General features: G+C 38.6%; 1 protein-coding gene across 1 annotated transcript in view; it reads left to right on the forward strand.

The window, feature by feature from the left end:
• Window positions 1-21,303, forward strand: part of LOC309443190 (contactin-3-like) — a gene marked incomplete at its 5' end in the record, with an annotated part of 73,992 nt that overhangs the window by 14,674 nt on the left and 38,015 nt on the right. The window contains one exon of the mRNA XM_082059930.1: window positions 13,213-13,308. Within this exon, the coding sequence (XP_081916056.1) occupies window positions 13,213-13,308 (96 nt within the window). The remainder of the gene's footprint in view (window positions 1-13,212; window positions 13,309-21,303) is intronic.

Genomic DNA, 21,303 nt, shown 5'->3' on the forward strand with positions numbered 1-21,303 from the left:
GCCTGCCACAGCTGTCATCTCTTTGACCCTTCAGTAAACTAACAGTCTTCCACATAATTTTGCTTTCATTCAAGTGTAATGCCATTACTGCGGAGGCAGACAGAATGCAATTCTCTAAAGATCTTGTCTCATTCCCTTCTCTTCCAAGGAGGTTAATGTGCTCAAATGATCCCTGCATTTTCTTTTTTTCACTCTCTTTGCTGCAAGAAGAGCAGAAATAAAAGTGCTTTGGGTAGTCTGTTTGCGCTAGATTTTGGGGGATGGAGTGAAGTGGAAAGATGAACTTACACTTGGATGGAAGGCCTCTTTACCACTAGAATTTCAAATGCCTTCATTTGTTTCCTTACAACTTCTATTTTTGTAGCTTTTGACTTAAAGGTTATACAGAATTTTTTCTAATACTCCTTAGCATGAAAATAAGCAAGTCAAAACCTCCTTACCCCAAACCAGCTAAACCACATTTAAATGTTAATGATGTATGGGAGTAAATTATGACTTAAGTTTAATCAGTGTTTTGTCCATAGACATTTGTCATATACAAATGGCACCATTTCAAAAGGAAAAAGAACAAAACGAAACAAACAAACAAACAAAACAACGACAAAAAACCTCCCCTAGCAACTTTATATGAATGTTTGCATTGCATTAGTACTTGCAGACAGTGTGGATAACACTGTTATCTTGCAGAGCTGATGGAGAGCATGACAGTTTGTAGATGATGGGCTGAATCTGGTGTCTTGGGGGCATTGATTTAAAACCCCAGTGTGTGAGGCAGCAGCTGTTGTGTCATCGAGTGCAGTTTCTATGTATGAACTCATTGTAATGTCTAGTGATTTGTATTTTCCTAGTGCTTTTATATTGATTACTTCTACTGTATGTACTAGTCCTTTACCCAGTAATGAAGTTAAACAATCAAATGAGTCAGTGATTTATTGGGTTTCTTGGTTTAGACACTGGTTCTACACTTCCACAGCTTCTCATCTGCTCTTAGAACTCTTGTACAGCACCGTACTTTTGATTAGTAATAATTAGATATTAATGGTTGTGTTTTGCATTTCCATATCTATTGTTCACACTCCTTTGCATTTGCTATTTTTGACTCTCTGATTTCTTAATACATATATATTTTTCTGATTTTATTTCATATTCTTTTCAGAATATCTTTTTAATGTTCAGCTTCTTGGTTAACAAAGACTAGTATTTTTCTCCTCAGTATTTGGTAACTTCGGCTCAATAAGTTATGCTACTCTTAATTTACCCTTTTGTCTGTGTGTATAACTCTTCTGTGTGTTTCCATTTAAAAGTAACTATAGCCTCTCTTCAAGCCAGTTCTGTTTATCCATTCTGTATTTTTCTTTCCCCTAGCTTTTCTGATAGGAATCCACTGGAATTACTATCTTGTTTTCTTGTCTCATAATAAATCCTCCTTTGCTGAAAAAAATGTCTAGAGATTTCAGTTCTGATTGTAGTGTCTAAACTGTGGGACCTAAACGTGCTTCCAGACTCCACGATTTCCTGGTTCCATGGCAAAAGTGAAATTGATTTCTCATATCCCAGTGAGAAGATGATGTTGATCCAGAGGCTGGCAAAGGGCTGCTGTCCATTACAACTGTTTTAACTTAAAGACACTGGGCCACACTGTGGTACTTGTCTGCTGCACACCCTTAATTGCATTGATGTGTCACTATTTAAGGTGCCAGAGTAGATGAAATTACAGTCAATTCTTATCACATATCAGTGCTTTGTGTAATGAATTTATTCCAAGCCATGCTTGCAAAGGTCTTCTGTTCTTCCTTCAGACAATGCAGTATGAGATACCAATTCATTCTGAGTAAGACCAAATGCAATTTTATCATGTCTGTTTACCCATCTCTTTAATTGCATAACTATTATTGTTCCTGCTTTTATAAACCAAGACATGGGATTTGTTATCTGCATGGGATTATACTGCTTGTTTTTTAAATGTCTGTTGTATCTGGATCAGAGCAGTGACTAATGTCGAAAGAAGTTTTGTAACCAGACTGAAGCTCTGGTACATGTACTGAGAGGGCCATTCTGGTTTTATAGAGGATATGAGGGGCAGAATTAATGTGTGACAGAGCAAATGAAATTTTGACTTAATTGCAGTGGTAGACTTTGTCTGGAGCTTCAGTCAGGCCAATTAATATGTATTTGTGTAGCTGGTAGGAACAAAGCAGTTCTTTGGTAAGAGAAGAGGTAGTGTTTACAGTACTTTAGATTTGAGAAAATAAGCTGGGCCATAGGTTACAAGCCTAATAAAGTTGTTTACAATGAAAACATATTTCAGCGTAGATAAGTAGAACTGATGCAGCATGTCTTGCTGTGTGTGTTGGAACAACTGCAAGGATCCCTGCTCGTCGGTTTTCCTTAAACGCCCTACCAGGAGCATAAAGTCAGAGCTCAGCAAGAGCTGCCACGCACTCCATGCCTGCTGCAGCTTGCCGTAGGTGTGAAATAATTTGACACCTTCCACTGAACATTCAGACTCTTGAAAACTAATTAAATATACTCAGCAGCACTTGAGGAAAGGAGAGGTTTCCAGATAAGACAAGCAACTGGCTGCTCTAATAGCAGGAAACTGGTACGAATCATTAGCCTCCCATACTGAGCAGGTCCAAATTGAAACAAGAATGCCTTGAGATGGCCTTCTGGCTGTTTCAGTTGAATTGACTCTTAGTCTTTGCTGTTCAAGAAACACCTCCATCAAATTCTGCTCCTTGAAGCTTCACTGCAGCATCCCCTTCTCCTTGTACCTTAATACAGACAAAAAAAATCCCATTCTCGGTCTTCCCTGACATGTGAAGACTTACCAAAGTATCCCTAAACTCTTGATTGCTCCCCTCACTCACTGTCTGTTGCTCTTTCTCTGTAATGCTCACCTAATGGAGTCTGGCATTGCTGTTGAGGTGAGAGTTGTCTTGAGTTCAGACCCTGGTAGCAAAAACTATGAAACACCTCTGGACTGAAAGAAAAAGCGTCGATGAATTTGATTGCAATGACTATCATGATCATAATTAAAAAGTAAGGGATTGGCAGAGTGAGTTTTATGAGACTGTGGGTAAATGGATTTTAAGAAGAGTTGAAGAATGTGCTGCATCTGAGTGTTTTTAAGAGTTGAGCAGGCTGGAACTGGTAGGGAAGCAAAGATTGAAGGGGAAGCTGTTGAGAAGCAGGGGACAAGCATAAAGGTGTATGAGGAATGGCAGAAACACATAGGAACTGCATCTCAAGCCGAAGTATCCCAGACCCCATGAGAGACCGTGGCACTGAGGCTTTCTGGAGCAGATGGTTTCAGTCTAGGTGGTTGTTCCATGGGACCCATGTTCATAACCTTCCTGGTGGCTTCTCTCCTGATAGCCTCAGTGTCCTTCCCAGCTGCAATGTGTCCCCAGCCAACAGGGGCCAAACGCACACTCTCATCACGAGCCCTTGGTGCTGAAATCTCACAGGTTTGTTGTTTGTTTTGTTTCGTTGTTTTGTTTTACTTCACCAATATTTGTGATCTTAAGCAACCTTAATTCTGGCATTTTCTAACTCCAAATAATTGAGTTTGCAACCTCAATATGTTATTTTAATTTTATTAGGGACTACAGAGTAATATGTTTGTACAAGAATACTGAATTAGGTTAAGCAGTGTTTTTTTTAGAATTTGATTAAATAATTTTTTAAGAACTCACATTTGTGCTCAGGTTGAAGGTGTGGCTTCACGGGAAACTTTTCGTCATTTGACTTTCATCTCCAGCATTCAAGAAGTGATTCTGCCACTTGGACTGCACAATGTCCTGTCTCCTAGTGATAAAGTTATATTTTTCATTTTTGCATATTTATGTGAACCTGGCTATTTTTTGTTGTTTTAAACATCTTAACTGTCAGCATCAAATGATGGGTTTTTTTCTTTTTTTCTGCTTTATCTGCAGTAGAATATAACAGTTTTCCTTGTCAGCTGCAAATGACATCATGGCTAGAGATGCATTTCACTGCATCCATGTTCCCTGGAGTCTGTAAGAAAGTAACTGCAGACCATCTGCTTTAGCCACTTTTGGCTGCTGTGAAGGAAGTGAACAAAATATATTCTGGTTTGCTTTGATGTGCTCCTGAACATCCATTAAGCTACAACTTCAGTGTTGCTATATGGTGCCTGGATAGAAAGAGGTCATTTTTCTTATCTATCCTCTTCTCCTGAGCCTGTTAATATGGTCTAATCCTATCTAGTAACCTAAGAGATTTATAGTCATAAATGTTTGCAGCAGTTTTCCAGAATCTGTTTTATGCTGTGGCAACACCTTTGTACTTGGGTAGATACTGCAGCAGTGGCAGTGCAGCAGCCAGGGAAGTGTATTATATCCCTGTTTCAGATATGTTAAGGTTTGAACATTACAGAGGCAATTAATGTCATTACCATATGCTATACTCAGGATACTAAGTCTGAGTTACTTTACTTGTCAGATGTGAAAATTCACTTATCTCTTTCTTAAAATTGTTCTATGAGTAGTTAATACAATAAAATAACAGCTCTTTCTCTACATGAACCAGGCAAATGTGCTGCTGTGAAAATGTATTACTTTTATTTCTGCCTCTGCATTTTTCATCTACCAGTAACTGATAATAAAATTAAAAGTTTTAATTTCCTCTCAATTCCTCTGTAAATATTGTTTTTGATACAGTATTAATTCCTGTGCTTGCACTCTGTTCCCTTTATGGCTTACTTGAAATAGGTTACTGGAATAACTTATGTAGAATAGTCATCTTCTCTAAGTTCACTTGTACTTCTTTTATTAAACTAAAGAGCTGTGTTATAATATACCTGACAAACCCATATGTTTTTAGGTTAAAAAACACTATACTGGAAAATTATTAAAATAAAACCAAAAACCAGAAACCTATTAGTGTTAGCTCTTCAGGATCCCAAACAATTCAAGTTAAAAATACCAAACAACAGCTGGAGCTAGAGATAAAACCCAACTGATTCTGGAAAAGAAAATGGCAGAGGTGATTTTGACAGGGTAGGTCATGAGTTAAGGTTTGCTCTCTTCTTCTAGGCAAGTTGCTCTAGTATTGTAGCTCATGGATGAGGAGATGCCTTGTTTCATTGCATCTGCCTGCTGGCTGCAAAGCTGGTGACAGAGAGACAGAAGAAGATAAAGCTACTTTAAACGCAGCAGGAGTTTTAATTGTTGCAAGAAGCAGTGTCTCAGGGTTGTGAGCTTTGGAGAGCTTGATCTTCATAGACATGGTCCATAGGCTGTGGAAGCTGGAGGATCCTCTGGAGAGCTGGAGCAGCCCCATAAAGATGTTACAGTTTCCTCCAGGGGTTGTGTGTTTAATTAGTTGTGTTGGAATTAACGGCATTCCTAATTATCTTTGCAGCTCTGTATAAACTTGTACATTTCATATTATTTTGCTTAACCCAGGTAGTACACATATTTTGATGAGAACTATAAATATTTTGAAGGTCTGTGAATATTAGTTTTTCATGCTGACTAACAAGTTGGTGTGTTTTTACATGTGAAACAGCAGCTGTGATTAAGACATCTGTTGATAGGACACTTACTCATCTGCTATATCTGTTATTTGTCATCATTACATCTGTTATAGTCCACATGGCCCTAATTGAAGCAGTGGGGCTTTTGCCAGGTGCTCCATGCCAAGTGGGAATGGGGAAAATGATAGATTTTGGTTACCCATATCCTGGAAATACTTTCTGGTGACAATCCAGCTATATTCTGTAATGTTTGTGGGAGAATCTGTCCATTTCTTCAAGGAAGGTGAGTTTGCATGGCCAGGTTTTGGTAGCAGGAGTGGGGGGCGACAGGTGTGGCTCCTGTGAGAAGCTGCCAGAAGCTTCCCGTATGTCCAAGAGAGCCAATGCCAGACAGCTCCAAGACAGACCTACCGCTGGCCAGGGCCGAGACCATCAGTGATGGTGATAGCACCTCTGGGATAACATACTTCAGAAGGGAGAAAGAAACCTGCAGATGTGGAGAGGAGAGTGAGAATATGTGACAGAAACAACTCTGCAGGCACCAAGGTCAGTAAAGGAGGTGAACGTGCTCCAGGCTGCAGCCTGTGGTGCAGACCGTGGTGGGGCACTGTCCTTGCAGCCCGTGGAGGACCATGGTGGAACAGATACCCTCCCAAAGCTCCGGGAGGACCACACACCGGAGCAGGTGGATGCCTGAAGGAGGCTGTGACCCTGTGGGAAGCCCATGCTGGAGCAGGCTCTTGTGAAGAGAGGAGCCCACACTGGAGCAGGTTTGCCGGCAGCACTTGTGACTCTGGGGTACCCATGATGGAGCAGTCTGGTCCTCAAGGACGGCACCCATGAAAGGGACACGTGCTGGAGCAATTTATGAAGAACTGCAGCCTGTGGGAAGGATTCACCATGGAGAATTTTGTGGAGGACTGTCTCCTGTGGTAGAAACCCCACAGTGGAGTGTGAAGAGTATGAGTCCTCCTCCTCCTGAGGAGGAAGCAGCAGTAGAGACACGTGATGAACTGACCATAACCCCATTCCCCATCCCCCTGCACCACTGGGGTGGGAGGAGATCGAGAATTCAGGAGTAAAGTTAAGCCTGAGAAAAAGGGAGGTGTAGGGAGAAGGTGTTTTTAACATTTGGTTTTATTTCTCATTATCCTGCTCTGATTTGATTGGTAATAAACTAATTTCCCCAAGTCTGTTTTGCCTGTCCTTATCTTGACCCACAAGCTTTCATTATATTTTCCTTCCCCTGTCCAGCTGAGGAGGGGAGTGACTGAGTGGTTTTGGTGGGTGTCTGGTGTCCAGTCAGGGTCAGCACAGGTGACTGTTTTTTGGAAAGATCAAGGAGTTAAGTAAGTGGCAGAAAAAAAAAATCTCTTTGTCATCAGCATGTTCCCAGTGCTTCCAGAATGAACTGTTGGAGGATGGTTTTCATTGATTTATTGAAGAAAATCTTCCTGGAAACGCTGCCACTTAAACCTTCAGGTAACTAGACCTAGATCTGGCAAAGCATTTAGCCATTTATTAAAATGTGAATAGCCTGGTGTTCTTCACCACTGAACTGCTCTGTGGCCATGAGCAGTCAGTGATAGAGGTGCCTTACGGACTGTCAGGGTATTTTTAGGATTTGCTTTAGAGAGGCAAAATCTGTATTGCATCTGGGAACTCAGCTGTAGGATAATTTCCTTGAGCAAACATTTTCCCACCTCAGATAATTCTTAAATTACCTGAATTGCTTTGTTCAGTGCTGTGTGTTTGCCTTGAGTTCAGTGATAATTCCCAGATAATATGAATTTATGGAAGGCGTATTTTTTGAAATATTTGTTGGAGAATGTCTTTACTTCAAACCATGCATTTCCCTTCCAACACTATGTTTCCAGTTCTATCAGTGCATTTTTTCCAATGCAAAACATGTTTAAAAAAAGATTCCCCCTTCATAAGATGTTGACTCAACGTTTATGCTATTAATGTTCTTCTATTGCTTTTTTTTTATCCTGCTGTCTCTGGTCTCTTCAGTTCTAAACAACCCACAAAAGCATGTTGTGTATTGCTGTCCCTATTTCTCCCTTGTTACTGCAGACTCTTCTACTTCCTTCCATGCTGGAATCTCATGTTCACCGCATTCTGATACTGCATCTCTGCCAATTTCTTTATAGCTTTTCCTATTTGTGTTTATATAACACAGACCTTTTATAACTTTTAAATTATTCTCATTTAATTGGTGTAAATGTGTTAAATTCTTTCCTGTTTCATTTTTGCTGCACCCCAAGTGATTTAAGGGGATGTGAAGAGTTTGAGAATCTTGTAAATAATTTTTTGATGCTGTTGGTTGGTGCTGTTCAGCCCAGCTGGCTTTAGCAACCTGTTAGTCCCTACACAACTTGCTCATTAGATATTCTGCTTTTCATGCAATGGAGAAATCCTGCAGGGTCTCTTCCTTGACCTGCCTGCTCTCTGTAGAAGTTTGCTGCATTTTATTAACAATATTTCTATGGATGCAAGATACAGACTCGGATGGGCATTGCTGAATGAGACTGATGTGAGCAGAGACGGGAGCAGTATTTTGAACTAAAAAACTCAAAATTGTCTAAGTACTGCTCTGGGTTGTGTGTAAAATTTACCTTGAGGGTGGGAGGTTGTTTCTGCTTGCTCTGTCCCTGAGGTTTTAGGGCACGCAGTGGCCAGGGCAGCAGGACTGCACCAACACCACTGGAGATGCTCTTCTCTTACCAAAATGGGCTTTAAAAAACATACTCTGTAGTGTGTGTGTGTGTGTGTAACCTTGTGTGCTGTTACCTTCAGATAAGTGTTGTACTACTAAAATGAAAGCTCAGCAGTGCGTCACAGCATTAAAGAGATTGTGTAGAAGTTGCTGTGAATTAAATGATTTCCCTGTAACACTAGCCTGACAAAAGTGAAACTGTGGAGATGGTTCCCCAGTAGCCAGCGAATCTTTTCTCAAGTGACAAAACAACATGATTCTCTGCATGCTTTGAGTAACGTTCACTTTTTCCCTGTTAATATTTTTCTCTTCTCTCCTTTCTACCTCTAACAATAATTGATGACTACGGTGATAATTTTTAGTCTCGCCTACCCTTCCCACCCCAGCATGATTCTCCCAACCTTGATCCGAAGCCCAGGGAAGGCGTCAGAAAGTCTCACTTGCTCCTGTGCAGCTCTACCGTGCATCTTCCAAGTGTTGTATGTCTGCAGGCAGTGTGCTCGGGTTAACAGGCTCTGTATCCCAGCTGTTCTGTTGAGCAGATACAAGTATTTGTAAGAAGCTTAAAATTATGCCAAGTGTACATTCAGTTTCTGGTGCCTGTCTAAAGAAGTGTAAAATATGTGGTCATGGGAATGTCTTGGTATAGCCAAGTTTGGGTGCAGAGTGATGTGGGAGGTGGTTTGCTTATGCAGTAGGTGACTTAAGTGATGGTGAATAGGTTTTTGTTTGTTTTTCAAATAAATAAATTTGCCTTATTCTGTTTGCTTCAGAACTTGTCATTACCAACATAGCTATTACAACATGCTGAGGCTGTTATTTTTTTTTTCTTAAGAGTCAAGAGATTGCTATTTCATTTCATTTTAATAATGTGACTTTTACCAGGGCGGGCAGGTTGTGAATTAGTTCTTTGTTACGTGCTGACATCAAACAAAGTCCCCATCTCAGAATTACTTATTAAAGCAAACAGTTAAGTGAGTCAGACAACCAAACCTTAGGTGCTTGAACATCCTACCAGAACAGAATTGTACATAAAGTATATTTAACAAGTTCTGCTATTTTGAATAATAATGAGTCTAATGAATTAATGGAATAAACATTTTTGTTGCTCTTAAGGGACAATTATGTTTGTAGAGCCTGAACTCTTGTTCTGCAGTTATCAAAACACGGTAGAATTGCTAATAAGCATGTGTTGACAGTAAGTATCAATTAGGGTAAATGTAGTAAGATGCTTCGGTGTTGCTTGGCTAGGAGTTGGAAACCTACAGAATCCTGCTTCTCTTCATGGAGTGAATGTATCCTGTGCATTACTTTAAAAAAATTAGAAAAATTCTAGCAGCCTCTAAAAAGCCTATGAAGATCCTGTGTACAGATACGTGTGACTAGGGGTGAAACATCCCACAGCTTTCACAAGATCTGTTTTACTTTCTACAGATACTTCAGGAAGCATAATCCTCTCTCACCCCTGAATTCATACGTCAGTGTCTCTTAATAACTGTGGGTATCACATGAACTTCTATGTGCTTCTGTTCCAAATGCATAAACAGTCATTGCAGGGCAGAGACAGTCAAAATGATTCTTGTGTTACTTTTACTTCATATTTTGAAATCTTTCTTAGCAATGTGCTTGAGACTTCAAACTTGGCTTATTAAATGGAAGGAGAGAACCCAATGGAATATGTGGTTTTCATATCCTTACTGTATGTGCAAGAACACGTTTCATTGTCCTCTTTTTTGGAGCAGAATAAAAGATTTTTCAATAAAGCTGAATTACATTTTTGTGCTCCATTTTATTGCAATGACGTGTATTTCAGTTGATGTAACTTCATATACTTGGTACTAGAGCAATGAGGCAAATACGCATATTAGCATAGGAAGAGGAAGAAGAAGAGGAGAAGGAAAGAAGAGAGGAGAGGAAAATGCTTTTTTCAGGTGTCAGAATAGTCTCAGTGGATAATTTTAAACTTTCCTTCTATATGGCAAACTGTAAAGAGGCAATAAAAAATTTTGTCTACAAGTTACACAGCTTTATATTTGTTTTAAGTTGACTATTTTTTTTTCTTGTGTAGTCAGGTTTTTGTAATGTTTTTACCAAAATATTTTCAGTTTCTTTTCACATTAGAGACTTTGCCTGGTAGAGTTAAGTAGTAAAGTTGCTTGTTTCCTACTGGAACGGTAGCATTTCAGATGAAAGGAAATAAGAGTGGGGTGTATTAAATAATAATAAACACAAATAAGAAATTAAAATATGTAGGCAAGAAAAAATAATTAAAACACTTTTTTATTTCGGTGACCAGTTTGAGAAAGTTGTAGATAAAGTGTTAAAAATCTGATGCTGAGAAAGACAATCCATAGATCAGTAGATAAAATGCAGAAGTACTTTACATATGTTTCTACCCTTTTCTTTCAAACAAAACAATGGGATATTGTCACCCCATGGAGCGCTGAAAAGCGAGTTCTGTTCTGACTCATCGCTTCTCAAAACCATTTTCTGTCCTGTTCTTAGTCATTCTTTGTTTCCAGTTATATTTTATCTATTAAGACACTTCAGCAGGATAAGAGCCTCTGATTTCAGAGATACAAATTGATCTGTAAAAGTAAACAATCTTTTCTATTATTTGCCTACCTTTTACAGTGTTTTATTTACCCTGTCAGTTTTCTGAGAACTTAATGTTCCTTCCCAATGATTTCACGTAAAAGCAAGTTTTGTTAGAGATACAGCCCTTCTTCCTAGTGTTATTGCTGTTAGGATATTGGCTTTATAAAAAGCCAACCCCAAAGCCCCAACCAGCAAACACCCAACAAAACCCAAACAAACAACAAAACACAAACAACAAGGAACAAAATAAAAACACATTAACAACAACAAAAAAACAACTATAAACACCAATAAAAAACCTAAACCGATCTGTCCTCATATTCCACCAAACAGGATTGGCTTTGACCTTTAATACCCTGAAAATGCTACAGAGATGCCTGATAATCAGAGCAGAATCTCATAAATAGAAAGTACTTTCCAAGGTCAGAGGTTTGGACTTCTTTGTATTGTAGAGAACGGTATTACTATTTTGTATTATGATTTTAATAATTATTTTCAAAGTGGTGCCAGACAATGCGTAAAAAGAAGTACAAGTATGTAAATGTGTTAAGATGATATTTCTGCAGCTGTGTGATTATTCTGGTACTTAAACCACTCTAGAAGGTAGGATGGAGAGGTTCTTGCTAATGAGTGAAAAATTATTCTTTCATTGTACTATGGCTCATATTCTTTATTTTCTAATGGATTCTGCCTTGCTTCTTGTTACCCAAAAAGCTATTCCCCTGGGACAGCCATCTTCATCTGCAATCAGTGATTAATATAATAACTCCTGCAGGACCACATTGCAGCAGATCACCCTGCAGAGCTGCGGTGGGTCCTGCTGGGTACCCATGGGATAACAGGGATGGGCTATTGGAGCCCCTCGGCACAGCCCGCGGGTCACATCCCTTCCCCAGCCGCTCCCAGCCCCATCCCATCCTGCTCGGGTGGTGTATTGTGATAAATAGACGTACATGCTTAGAAAGGAGAGATAAACCAGTTTATCTTAATAACAGAAATGATAGGTATTGTGTAAGATTTATGACCACTTGGTTGTGATTTAAGAGGGAAGAATTTGGTCTAAATTAATTTTATATGCAAAATAGATTGATTTTCCTGAAAATTTTTAAATCCAAATTGCATAGCTATTTTCATTCTAGTGTAGAATAGCATGTCTCCACTTTTGTGAAGTACCAGCTGAAAGACCCAGACTTGCTGTGTGCATGAATACACAGACCCTGGCATGTCTGCAAGGAAATTCTATTGGAAAGCTGAAAAGGAGCCCTTTTAGGAAACCCTCCTATAAACTTTATGTGCAGCAACAAAAAGTAATAGAAGAGTATATTATTGCAATAATAAATGTATTTTTTCAAATTAAGTATTGAAATTCTAATCACTTCTGCTTAGTCTTCTGACTGCAACAGCTGTTGCTTTTCAATATTCAAAAATATGTTTTGGGAAATAGCTGCTGTTGGTCATCATACAACTCCTATTCTGTTTGGTTATAAAGACAGCCTTAGTTTAAAGACAGCGTGTGTTTGTATCCTTTACAAGGTCATAAACAGACTTTTTAAAAACAATCATCTTCTGTTTAGTTTTATTATAGAAAAAAATATACAGTTTATTAATGGAAAAATATTTCTTAGTGTAGAACCACAGTTTGTATAGAATGTTATATCTAGCTAATTCAAGGATATAATGAGGCCATACTTTCTTGGATCTTGAGTTGCTATTTAGAGCGAACGTTCATATAAATTTATTATAAAATACTGCTGCTCTGCACTTTTGCATTTACGTATACTCGGCAGCATTTGTTTCCCCTGTTACGCAGCTTAAGAAGCTCAGAGAAGACCTGAAGCCAGAGCTCTGGGTCAATACACCACTGTGCAAAGCACGTGCCCTACCCGAGCCTGGTGGTGTTACAAGGGATTTTGCTGCAGGGAGGTGGTTGAGGGATTTCTTTTCTGTGTGAAAAGATACATACCCATTTTCTGAATAGCTGTGCTGTTAGCGTTATTTTACGGTTGGTTGGAGGAACTCAGTAGGATCTTGATGCTATTTTCATCAGAGCCTTCATGTCGGAAGAAACAGTGGCTTAAAGACCTATTTTTAAGTTATGCTTATGACTCCTTTTTGGTTATCAAAATTAGGGTAGCACAAGCCTAGCACAAGAACAAAATTAGCCATAGGATCTGTTTAATTATGTTCTTGTAAATTAGTTCACTTCAGCCCTAATTCTGTCATCCTCCCTCATGTTGAACAGCTATTTCTTTTGCAACTGATTCACTGAAATTGCTGAATTTAGTTGCGTACTAGGAGACTCTATATCAGGGTTTGAGAACTTGAAACTCCTGTGTATTTATATGGTATTTTCTGTTTTCTAATGTCCGTCTCACCTTTCTTTTGCCAACAGATCTTGAAAACTCCAGGACAAAGATGAGAAGCGCGGTGTCGGTTCGAGAGGGACAGGGAGTCGTGCTGCTCTGCGGCCCACCCCCCCGGGCGGGAGGTAAGGGACCCTCCAGGCTTCGCACTTCAAGCAGAGCTCATAGACTGTAAACTGGAATATCTGCCTGGAAATACAGGAGAAAGAACATTCAGAGAGAGTAGGAAAAACACTTGGTTTTCATGTATTCATGTAAATACAGAGAAAAAGAAAACAAACCCAAAAGCGGTGGAGGGAAGTACTTAGGAGGATTTACTTTTATCTTGAAATGCCTTTCTACCTCCTAGTAATTTCTGATCTTTATTATATTTCCAGTAATTAGCTGAGTATCTTCTGGAGTTAAATTCTGCCCAATTTCACAACTGCCAAGCCTCAATGAATCTAGTTTTCTCTATGACTAGACAATTGGAAAGAATAGATTGTTGTCTTTAATTATGCTAGTATCTGCCTGTTTTCTTGTAATCAAGGCATTTGATAGTGTAATGTAATGATGCTGGCATAACTTAAAACACTGCTGTCTCAAGGGGGATGAGAAAATGGGATATATGGATTCTTGGCTGGCCAAAAGTTGGAATTACATTTCATAATTCATTCTGCATCTTCAGTCTTCGGCTAACCGCTATTGAGCCTCAAGTAATATTTTGAAAGTAACTGCTTTTATTTGTTTTTCATTGATATGGAGTCTCATTATTGAGGGGCTGTGATGGTAAATATTAGATTTGACTGCAAGGACAAGGTAATGCAAACTAAACATTCAATACCACAGTATACGTATTGTGGCCTCTTAAATTTGGCAGAGTCCAAGCAGACACAGCTGTAAATTGGCAATTTTACAACTGTCTGAGCTTGCAGAATTTTTCTCTCTCTAAACTGATACATACTCTTAAATCATCTTTATAGCCTTACAACAGCTTTGTCTTTTCAGCTGCTGAGAAAATAGGTCATTCTCCTAGCTATCTATAAGAATTAGAATGATTAAATTTTGCTTCTATGTGCAGTCTGAAGTCTGAATTATCCTGGCCATTCTCATACTTGCATCCTGTGGGTAGGTATAGAGCCAGAGGTGGTCACCAAACTGACTACAGCTCTGCACTGAGTCTTGCAATGTTTAAGTTTTAGGTGTTAAAGAGAACGTGATACAAAATATACGCATATTGCTAAAAGCAGAGGTTCAAATCAACACGTGGAAGAGGTGAGAGTTGTTCTCAGTCAGCAGATGGGATGTGATTGACATCCCCCACACTAACTGCATTATTCATGCAAAAAAAGAGCTGAGGCCTCCCTGAATTATCAAATGGAATTGAGAATTGGTATCAGAATTATTTTAAATCCTTGGATTTGTCTGAGAGTTGAAGGATTAACCATTACGTTTTTCGAGAGACATGGAGCGAGTTAGAAACTAAGTCCTCCTTTCTTCAGTTAAATAAACCTACAGCATAGTGATGTAAAACATACAGTGCCTCTAGCTCTGGCATGGTAGGATGCAGGTCGGTAAGTTTTAGATATAATATCCGTCCATTAAGCAGAAGTAGTTTGTCAGGAATTGTAGTGATGGTTTAGGAACAGCTGACCTGGCCTGTGGGCTCTGAGGGCTGTTTAGCCCTTTCCAGATCAGTGATTTGATTATTTTTTATTTGTTTCTGTATTTGTTGCACTGAGATAATTTAGGACAACACTAATTATAAAAACTTCCTCAAACAGCTAGTTTTCTCTTCTCCTTTAGCCCCCAAATTATTGCTCTGTTGTGTTTTGCCACATTGTGCAATTTTTAAGTTCTTGCTAGTTTGATGGGGATTTTCACTTATTTCTTCCATTCTCTGTTAAGAGCCTTCAAGAAGAGACTTGGTTAAATTGTGATGATTATTCCTCCATACACAGCACTCCAGTTACAATAGAAACCAATGTTCATCCCAAAAGAAATACCAGTTGCCTCCCTTCTACAACTTGGCATATTTTTTTCTTTGCTTGTCTTAGCCATAGATATTTAAATAAGCAATATAAGTATGCCCTTTCAAGGCTGAGAAAATTATTCACACAGTTAACAGTACTTTTGTCCTTTTGAAGTTTGCAGTTCCATTTCCATCATGGTATGAACATCTACTATTTAAACTAGCATTGAAACGCCATTGAACTTAGAGAGTAGAAACATGGAATCATTTTGGTGAGAAAAGACCTTAAAGGTCGTCAGGTCCAACCATTAACCTGGCACTGCCAAGTTCACGTCTAAACCATGTCCCTAGTCACCACATCTACACATCTTTTAAACACCTGTAGGGATGGTGACTCAACCATTTCCCTGGGCAGCCAAGATGACATTTTTCTGAATATCTAATCTCAACCTGCCCTGGCACAACTTGAGGCCATTTCTTCTTATCCTATCACTTGTTACTTGGGAGAAGAGACCAACACCCTCCATGCTACAACCTCCTTTCAGGTAGTTGTAGACAGCGATAAGGTCTCCCCTCAGCCTCCTCTTCTCCAGGCTGAACAGCCCCAGTTCCCTCAGCCACTCCCATCACATTTGTGCTCCAGACCCCTCACCAGCTCCGTTCCCTTCTCTGAACTCTCTCCAGCACCTCAGTGTCTTTCTTGTTGTGAGGGGCCCAAAACTGAACCCAGGATTAGAGGTGCAGCCTCACCAGTGCCCAGTACGTGGGGACGGTCACTGCCCTGGTCTGGCTGGTCACACAAGTGCCGATACAAGCCACCTGGGCACAGGCTGTCTCATATTCAGCTACCGTTGACCAACACTCCTGGGTCGTCCACCAGGCATCTTTCCAGCCACTCTTCCCCAAGCCTTTGTACACTTCATAAACTTCATATGCACATGGTCTCATATGCTGAGCTTGTATTTTAGCTTCGTTTCCGTGATGGCGGTTGCTGTACAGGGGGAGGAGGACAGTGCTCAATATTTCCAGTTGAGGACGCACAAATCAGTCTTGTATTTCTGTCATTAAACATAAGCTGTATCACAAACCACTCCAGTATTTTCTTTAGAATTAGTGTGTTTTTCCTTTTGGCATTCTCTTTTTTAGTAGTCTTGTTTGAGAGTTACTTAATGAGAGATTCAGTAAAAGACTGGTTTTGTATTTGAAGACTTACCACCAAATGTTTTACTAATTCAACTGGTTTTTATGTTAGATAAGATGTATTATAATTAAACAGTGATTTTTGGATAATGAATATGGTCGTGTGTCATTGCTCTGCATGACCATACTTCCATATATAATTTTAATTCTGTTACAGGGAACCTGTTAAAATAACCTGTTTTTTTCCCACAAATCAGTAAATCATATACCCTACATACTCAAAAGATAAAACAACATCTAAAATTGATTTACGTCGCTCTCCTGCTATCTTTTTCAGTTGCTAATGACCATTGAATTCTACTGAACTCTCTACAACTACTCTGACTTTTGCTGTGTTACTGTTGTGTCTTTGATGATCTTAAAGGACTGTCAATATAACAAACTTCTCAACATACAAAATTTATTACTGGACACACTTAACATGCAGCTGGTTAAAAAACATCCATGCGATGCTAATTTCTTTCCATTCTGCCAACAATGGAAAAGGCTAGACATATGGGCATCTAAAAATGATTTTTCTCTTCTGTTGATTTAGTTCCAAAATTGGTATCTAAGGAGTGACAAAGCCCTGAATGAAACAATTCTACAGGTTCCTTTAGGGTTTTACCTGCTGTTACTACTGCATGTGTTTCTTGAGTATCGTGTAACTTGTCGTAAGATACTACTTCTATTTGCTAGGTATTATGATTTGTGTTTGTTTCGTGCAGTCAGTTTTACTAATCTGTCATTGATTTCGGATTTCAGAAAGTGTTAGTGATTTATGAGATGGGTTCTGTTCTTCATGAGAGGAGAAAGCAATGAGGCATAGCCCTTTTACATTGTCTGTGCTAGTTTTCAGGGCTGCTTTACACACAGAGAAAAATATTATTTTTGATGGTACAAGTGAAGATTTTTCTTGATGGTTATTCAAACTGTTCAAGGAATTCAGGCCTGCCTGGATAAACTAGGCATTAGTTTTATGATGGTGGATATACTCCCTGTTATCTTGTTACTATGTGGAGTAAGACTGTAAACCACAAGAACTTAAGTAGACTGCAAGAATGTTGTGGAGCTGACAAGCTGTTTCTTGGAAATTGAAAGTAAATTCTACTTGTCTTATATTCATAATTTGCCTCAAGTTATATGTGTTCCTATTTTGTGCAAAATGGCAAGAATATTTCTACATAAATAAAGCTGCAGGAATGTCCTTCATGTTCCTATCATGCCCTGAAAAATGTATACTTAATTGATAAATGAGATCATATTTGAAGGATGGGGATCAACCTGTCTTATAGATAATTATTTTGAAGTTGTGATATGCTGGTTTAAAATTGTTAGATCGTGGAAAAAATAGATACAAATTTTATTGCTCACTGGTTGGTATGACAAATCATTCAGTGAATAATGTCATGTCAGTCACAAATTATTATTTAGACTTGCAGATTTTTGCTCATGTCTCTTGCATTGCCATTTGGAGACCTGCAAGTTCCAGTGAGACTGTGCTTCAAGAATAACATGGCATGGAAAGTATTTCATATGCCAGAAATATTTTGATTCTTTGATTATTTCTTTTCTGTGACTCTTGAATATCAACATGCTATTTTTCTGGGAACTGTAAATTTAATCAATTTTACTCATTTGGCTTTGGAAACATTTAATACCCTTAAAACAAAGCAAAAGCAAACTGACAGAACTCCAGAATATGGTATCTATTCTACTAGTCACGGTGGGATTTCAGGAGGTAGAAAGCATCCTGGTTTTTCACCTCTACTTTTCGCTTTTGTTACACATTCTGGATGACACTCGTCGGAGCCTGAGGAATAAATCATATTTGCAGTAGGCACATTATGAGATTTTTGCACAAAAATGCATTCTAAGGAGAATAGTACCTTGAATATTATAGAAGCAATGGCCTTCAAAGTGGTTCCATAGTGTTCTCAAGCTGTTTGCAATATGCCAAGGAGAAATGGTATTTTTATTTAAAAATATATTTTGCAATATTCCTACTGGTGTAATTGTCATCATCTACACAAATTTCAGCTGACAGTTTGATATCAAATGGTACCTGACAGATGCTTATATTTGTCCACATGAGAGACAATAATACTTGTTCACGCTGGATTTTACAATGAATTGTGTTTGTCAGGGTATTATTTTCACCACCAGTAACAAACCAGTGCTACAGAGACACTCTGGTCTGCATTTTATCAAATGCTGTCTTTCTAAAGCCCTTTTTCTTTTGATAAACCCGTGTTCCAGACTGAAGTAAACCAGACTAAAATTAGCATATCCTTATTTATATATTTGTGTAACATCTACAGCTACTTTACGGTATGTGTTTTTCAGCTAGTGTGGAGGCTATAACTGGCCTAAGAAACTTGTAGCAAATGATGCATTATTCCAGTTTGGGAAAGGGCAAACTGGACAAGCAAGATATCACTCTGAATTCTTACGGAACTATCTGTTGACTCCATGTTTCATTGTGCACATCAGTGACACTGAACATCTTAATATATTAATATTTCTATTTTATTTCTTAGATATTTGGTCTTCTATCCTTTTTATAAGTCTTAGTTCAAGAGAGGTATCTAGATTGTGAAGGATAGCTTCATAGCCAGGTAGTCAGTAGAGCATAAAGCCCAGAGACATCGATTGTCGGTAATATTAACTCGCGTAAATTTTGTACCACATCTTGAATACCCATTGCAAAATTATTGTGGGAATATTGTGGCTTTTTATCATTTTTTTAAGGAAGGATTCTAGCCTTCACTCCTTCATATATATAGTTAGGGTTTTTTATAGTAGCATTCCCAATTATACAAATCAGAAAACCAAAAGAAACAAAAATCATCTCAGTATTTTAAAGCTAGGTAATTCTTTTCATTAGTGGGGTGAGAGAGCATGTCAGAATCCATAGTCTGTGTAGTGGGGGGCATAATTTCACCTAAAGCCCAAGGAGGAGTTTTAGTAAGATTGGATCAGCACCTGCTGGCTGCAGTAAATTTGATTTCCACTAAAGATACACTAAGATTTTAGTATATGTAGTAGTAGCATATATAATGTGAGTTGCTGTGGGAGAGAGCAAAGATTAGAGCAGACTTCGATGAGACTGATACTGCATAAGTTTCATCAGCAAAATGTTTGTGGGTACTCCAGAAGACCTCGAAAGACTATGAGATGTGCACTTTATTGCTGGTACCTGCTTTCACTGGCCTATTCCTGAACCTGAATAAACTGCAAGTGGCAGCAACATGCAACAAGGGTGTTTTAATGTGGTGGTGGGGTATTTGTTGGAAGAAGGGGGAGATGGAAAGAAAGAGGGAGAGGTTGATTAGGAAGAACCAAATTGCAAGAAAAAAGTGCAGGTCAAGCCTTTTCCCTTAGCTAGTCCCAGGTATCTCAGGTATGTCTTGGGGAATAAGAGGAAAAAACTGAAGAAAATAACTGTGTTTGGCCCTCTACCAAGATTATTTTTATCCCTGAATTGTTACTGTGGGGTTTGGCTTCTCCAGTTCTTTATTATCTTCTCTAGTAAAATGTTTGAGTTTCTCTTTGGAAACAGGATAATTGATTAGGAAGAGGCAGGAGGGAGATGGCTGCAGTCCCAGCACATAGTCATAGCTGATCATTACACTCTTAACGAGTACTGAAAGTAATTTTTTTGTTTTTTACAGGGTTTTACCGAGTACCTTCTCCTAAATAAGTGCAAGACTACTAAATGAAGTTTGTCACTAATCATTGCTTCAGCCTTTAAACATTAGTATAATATGTTCCTCTTAAAATTGACACTTGGCTATTTCCATTAGTTTCCCTTAGTTTATCTTCCTAATATTTAACATTAAGGAGAAATCACATGTATTTTAGTTGAGCAATAAACTAAACTATCATCTTTTTATCCTCAAAATTATTATAGTCAGGAAGCAATTTAAAATACTTTCAACTCTTGAAAAAGCACAATAGAGTTGTTAGAAATGATCAGAGCAATTAAATGTAAAGTTCTAGGGAGGTGATTACAAGAACAATTTGTCATTTGAAATGGATATTGCTAATGGGTATGTATTTAAATATTGCTTCCTAAAGCAGTTTCTTACTTTTCTGCATACTGCCAGAGTACGAACAATTTGATTGGAGCCAGCACACTTTGAATGACACAGCTAGTGTGAAACAATTAGCTCAGAAATGTGATAAAGAGAAATGAACCCATCATCTTGCACTGCTACAGGGGAAGCAAAATTGGGGTTTTTTTATTCAGCAGGGGAACCCAAATGTAGAAGGGCATTATGTTAGACTTTCTCATTAGCATCTGGATTTCCTTTAGAGCATCAAGGAACATTTAAGCTGCCAGTTGAGGAGCACTTTCATGTTACAAGGTCATGTTTGGTTTGAAGCTTAACACTTAGTTAGTGGTCAAATCCCACTCGTGACATGACTGAGCGGGGAAAAAAAGGCAGGAAGCAAGGCCATATTGCCGAGCATCTTTTTCAGTAGATAGGCTGTTTGGAAATGTACTTAACATGAGTTTTTCGGTTGTATTAATGAAGAAATAACTCTGCTGGGTCTCAAACATCTGTGTTTCCCAAGGCTGAGCTTACAAGTCTTTGTTTTAATTCCAATGGTGTACTTTGCTTTTGATGCTACTTTGAAAGACTTAGAAAAACTCTACAAATTGTTGAGTATAGTGAAAGACAGACCTTCAGTGGGCAATTTTACATCAATGGAGCTTTGTCACCTGGGGCACCCATGCAAAGGTAACCAGCTGGTTTGTGTGATCACTGCTGGGCCAGTCGAAGGTTGTGGGAGGGCAATAGGGAAAAATGTAATTCATGCTGCAACTATGCTTAAGGAATTACATTTTTTTTTTACATCACACTAGCTCATTTCAAAATCAGAGAGTGAGTGGACTCTTACCATATTCCATTTAAAAATGAAAATTAGGTGTTAGCCTGAAGTAGGAACCTTGCAATTTCAGCTAAAATATTTCAATATTCTC

Source organism: Streptopelia decaocto (assembly GCF_964273445.1).
Source record: "Streptopelia decaocto genome assembly, chromosome: 8".
In the NCBI taxonomy this organism is placed as follows: Eukaryota; Metazoa; Chordata; class Aves; order Columbiformes; family Columbidae; genus Streptopelia; species Streptopelia decaocto.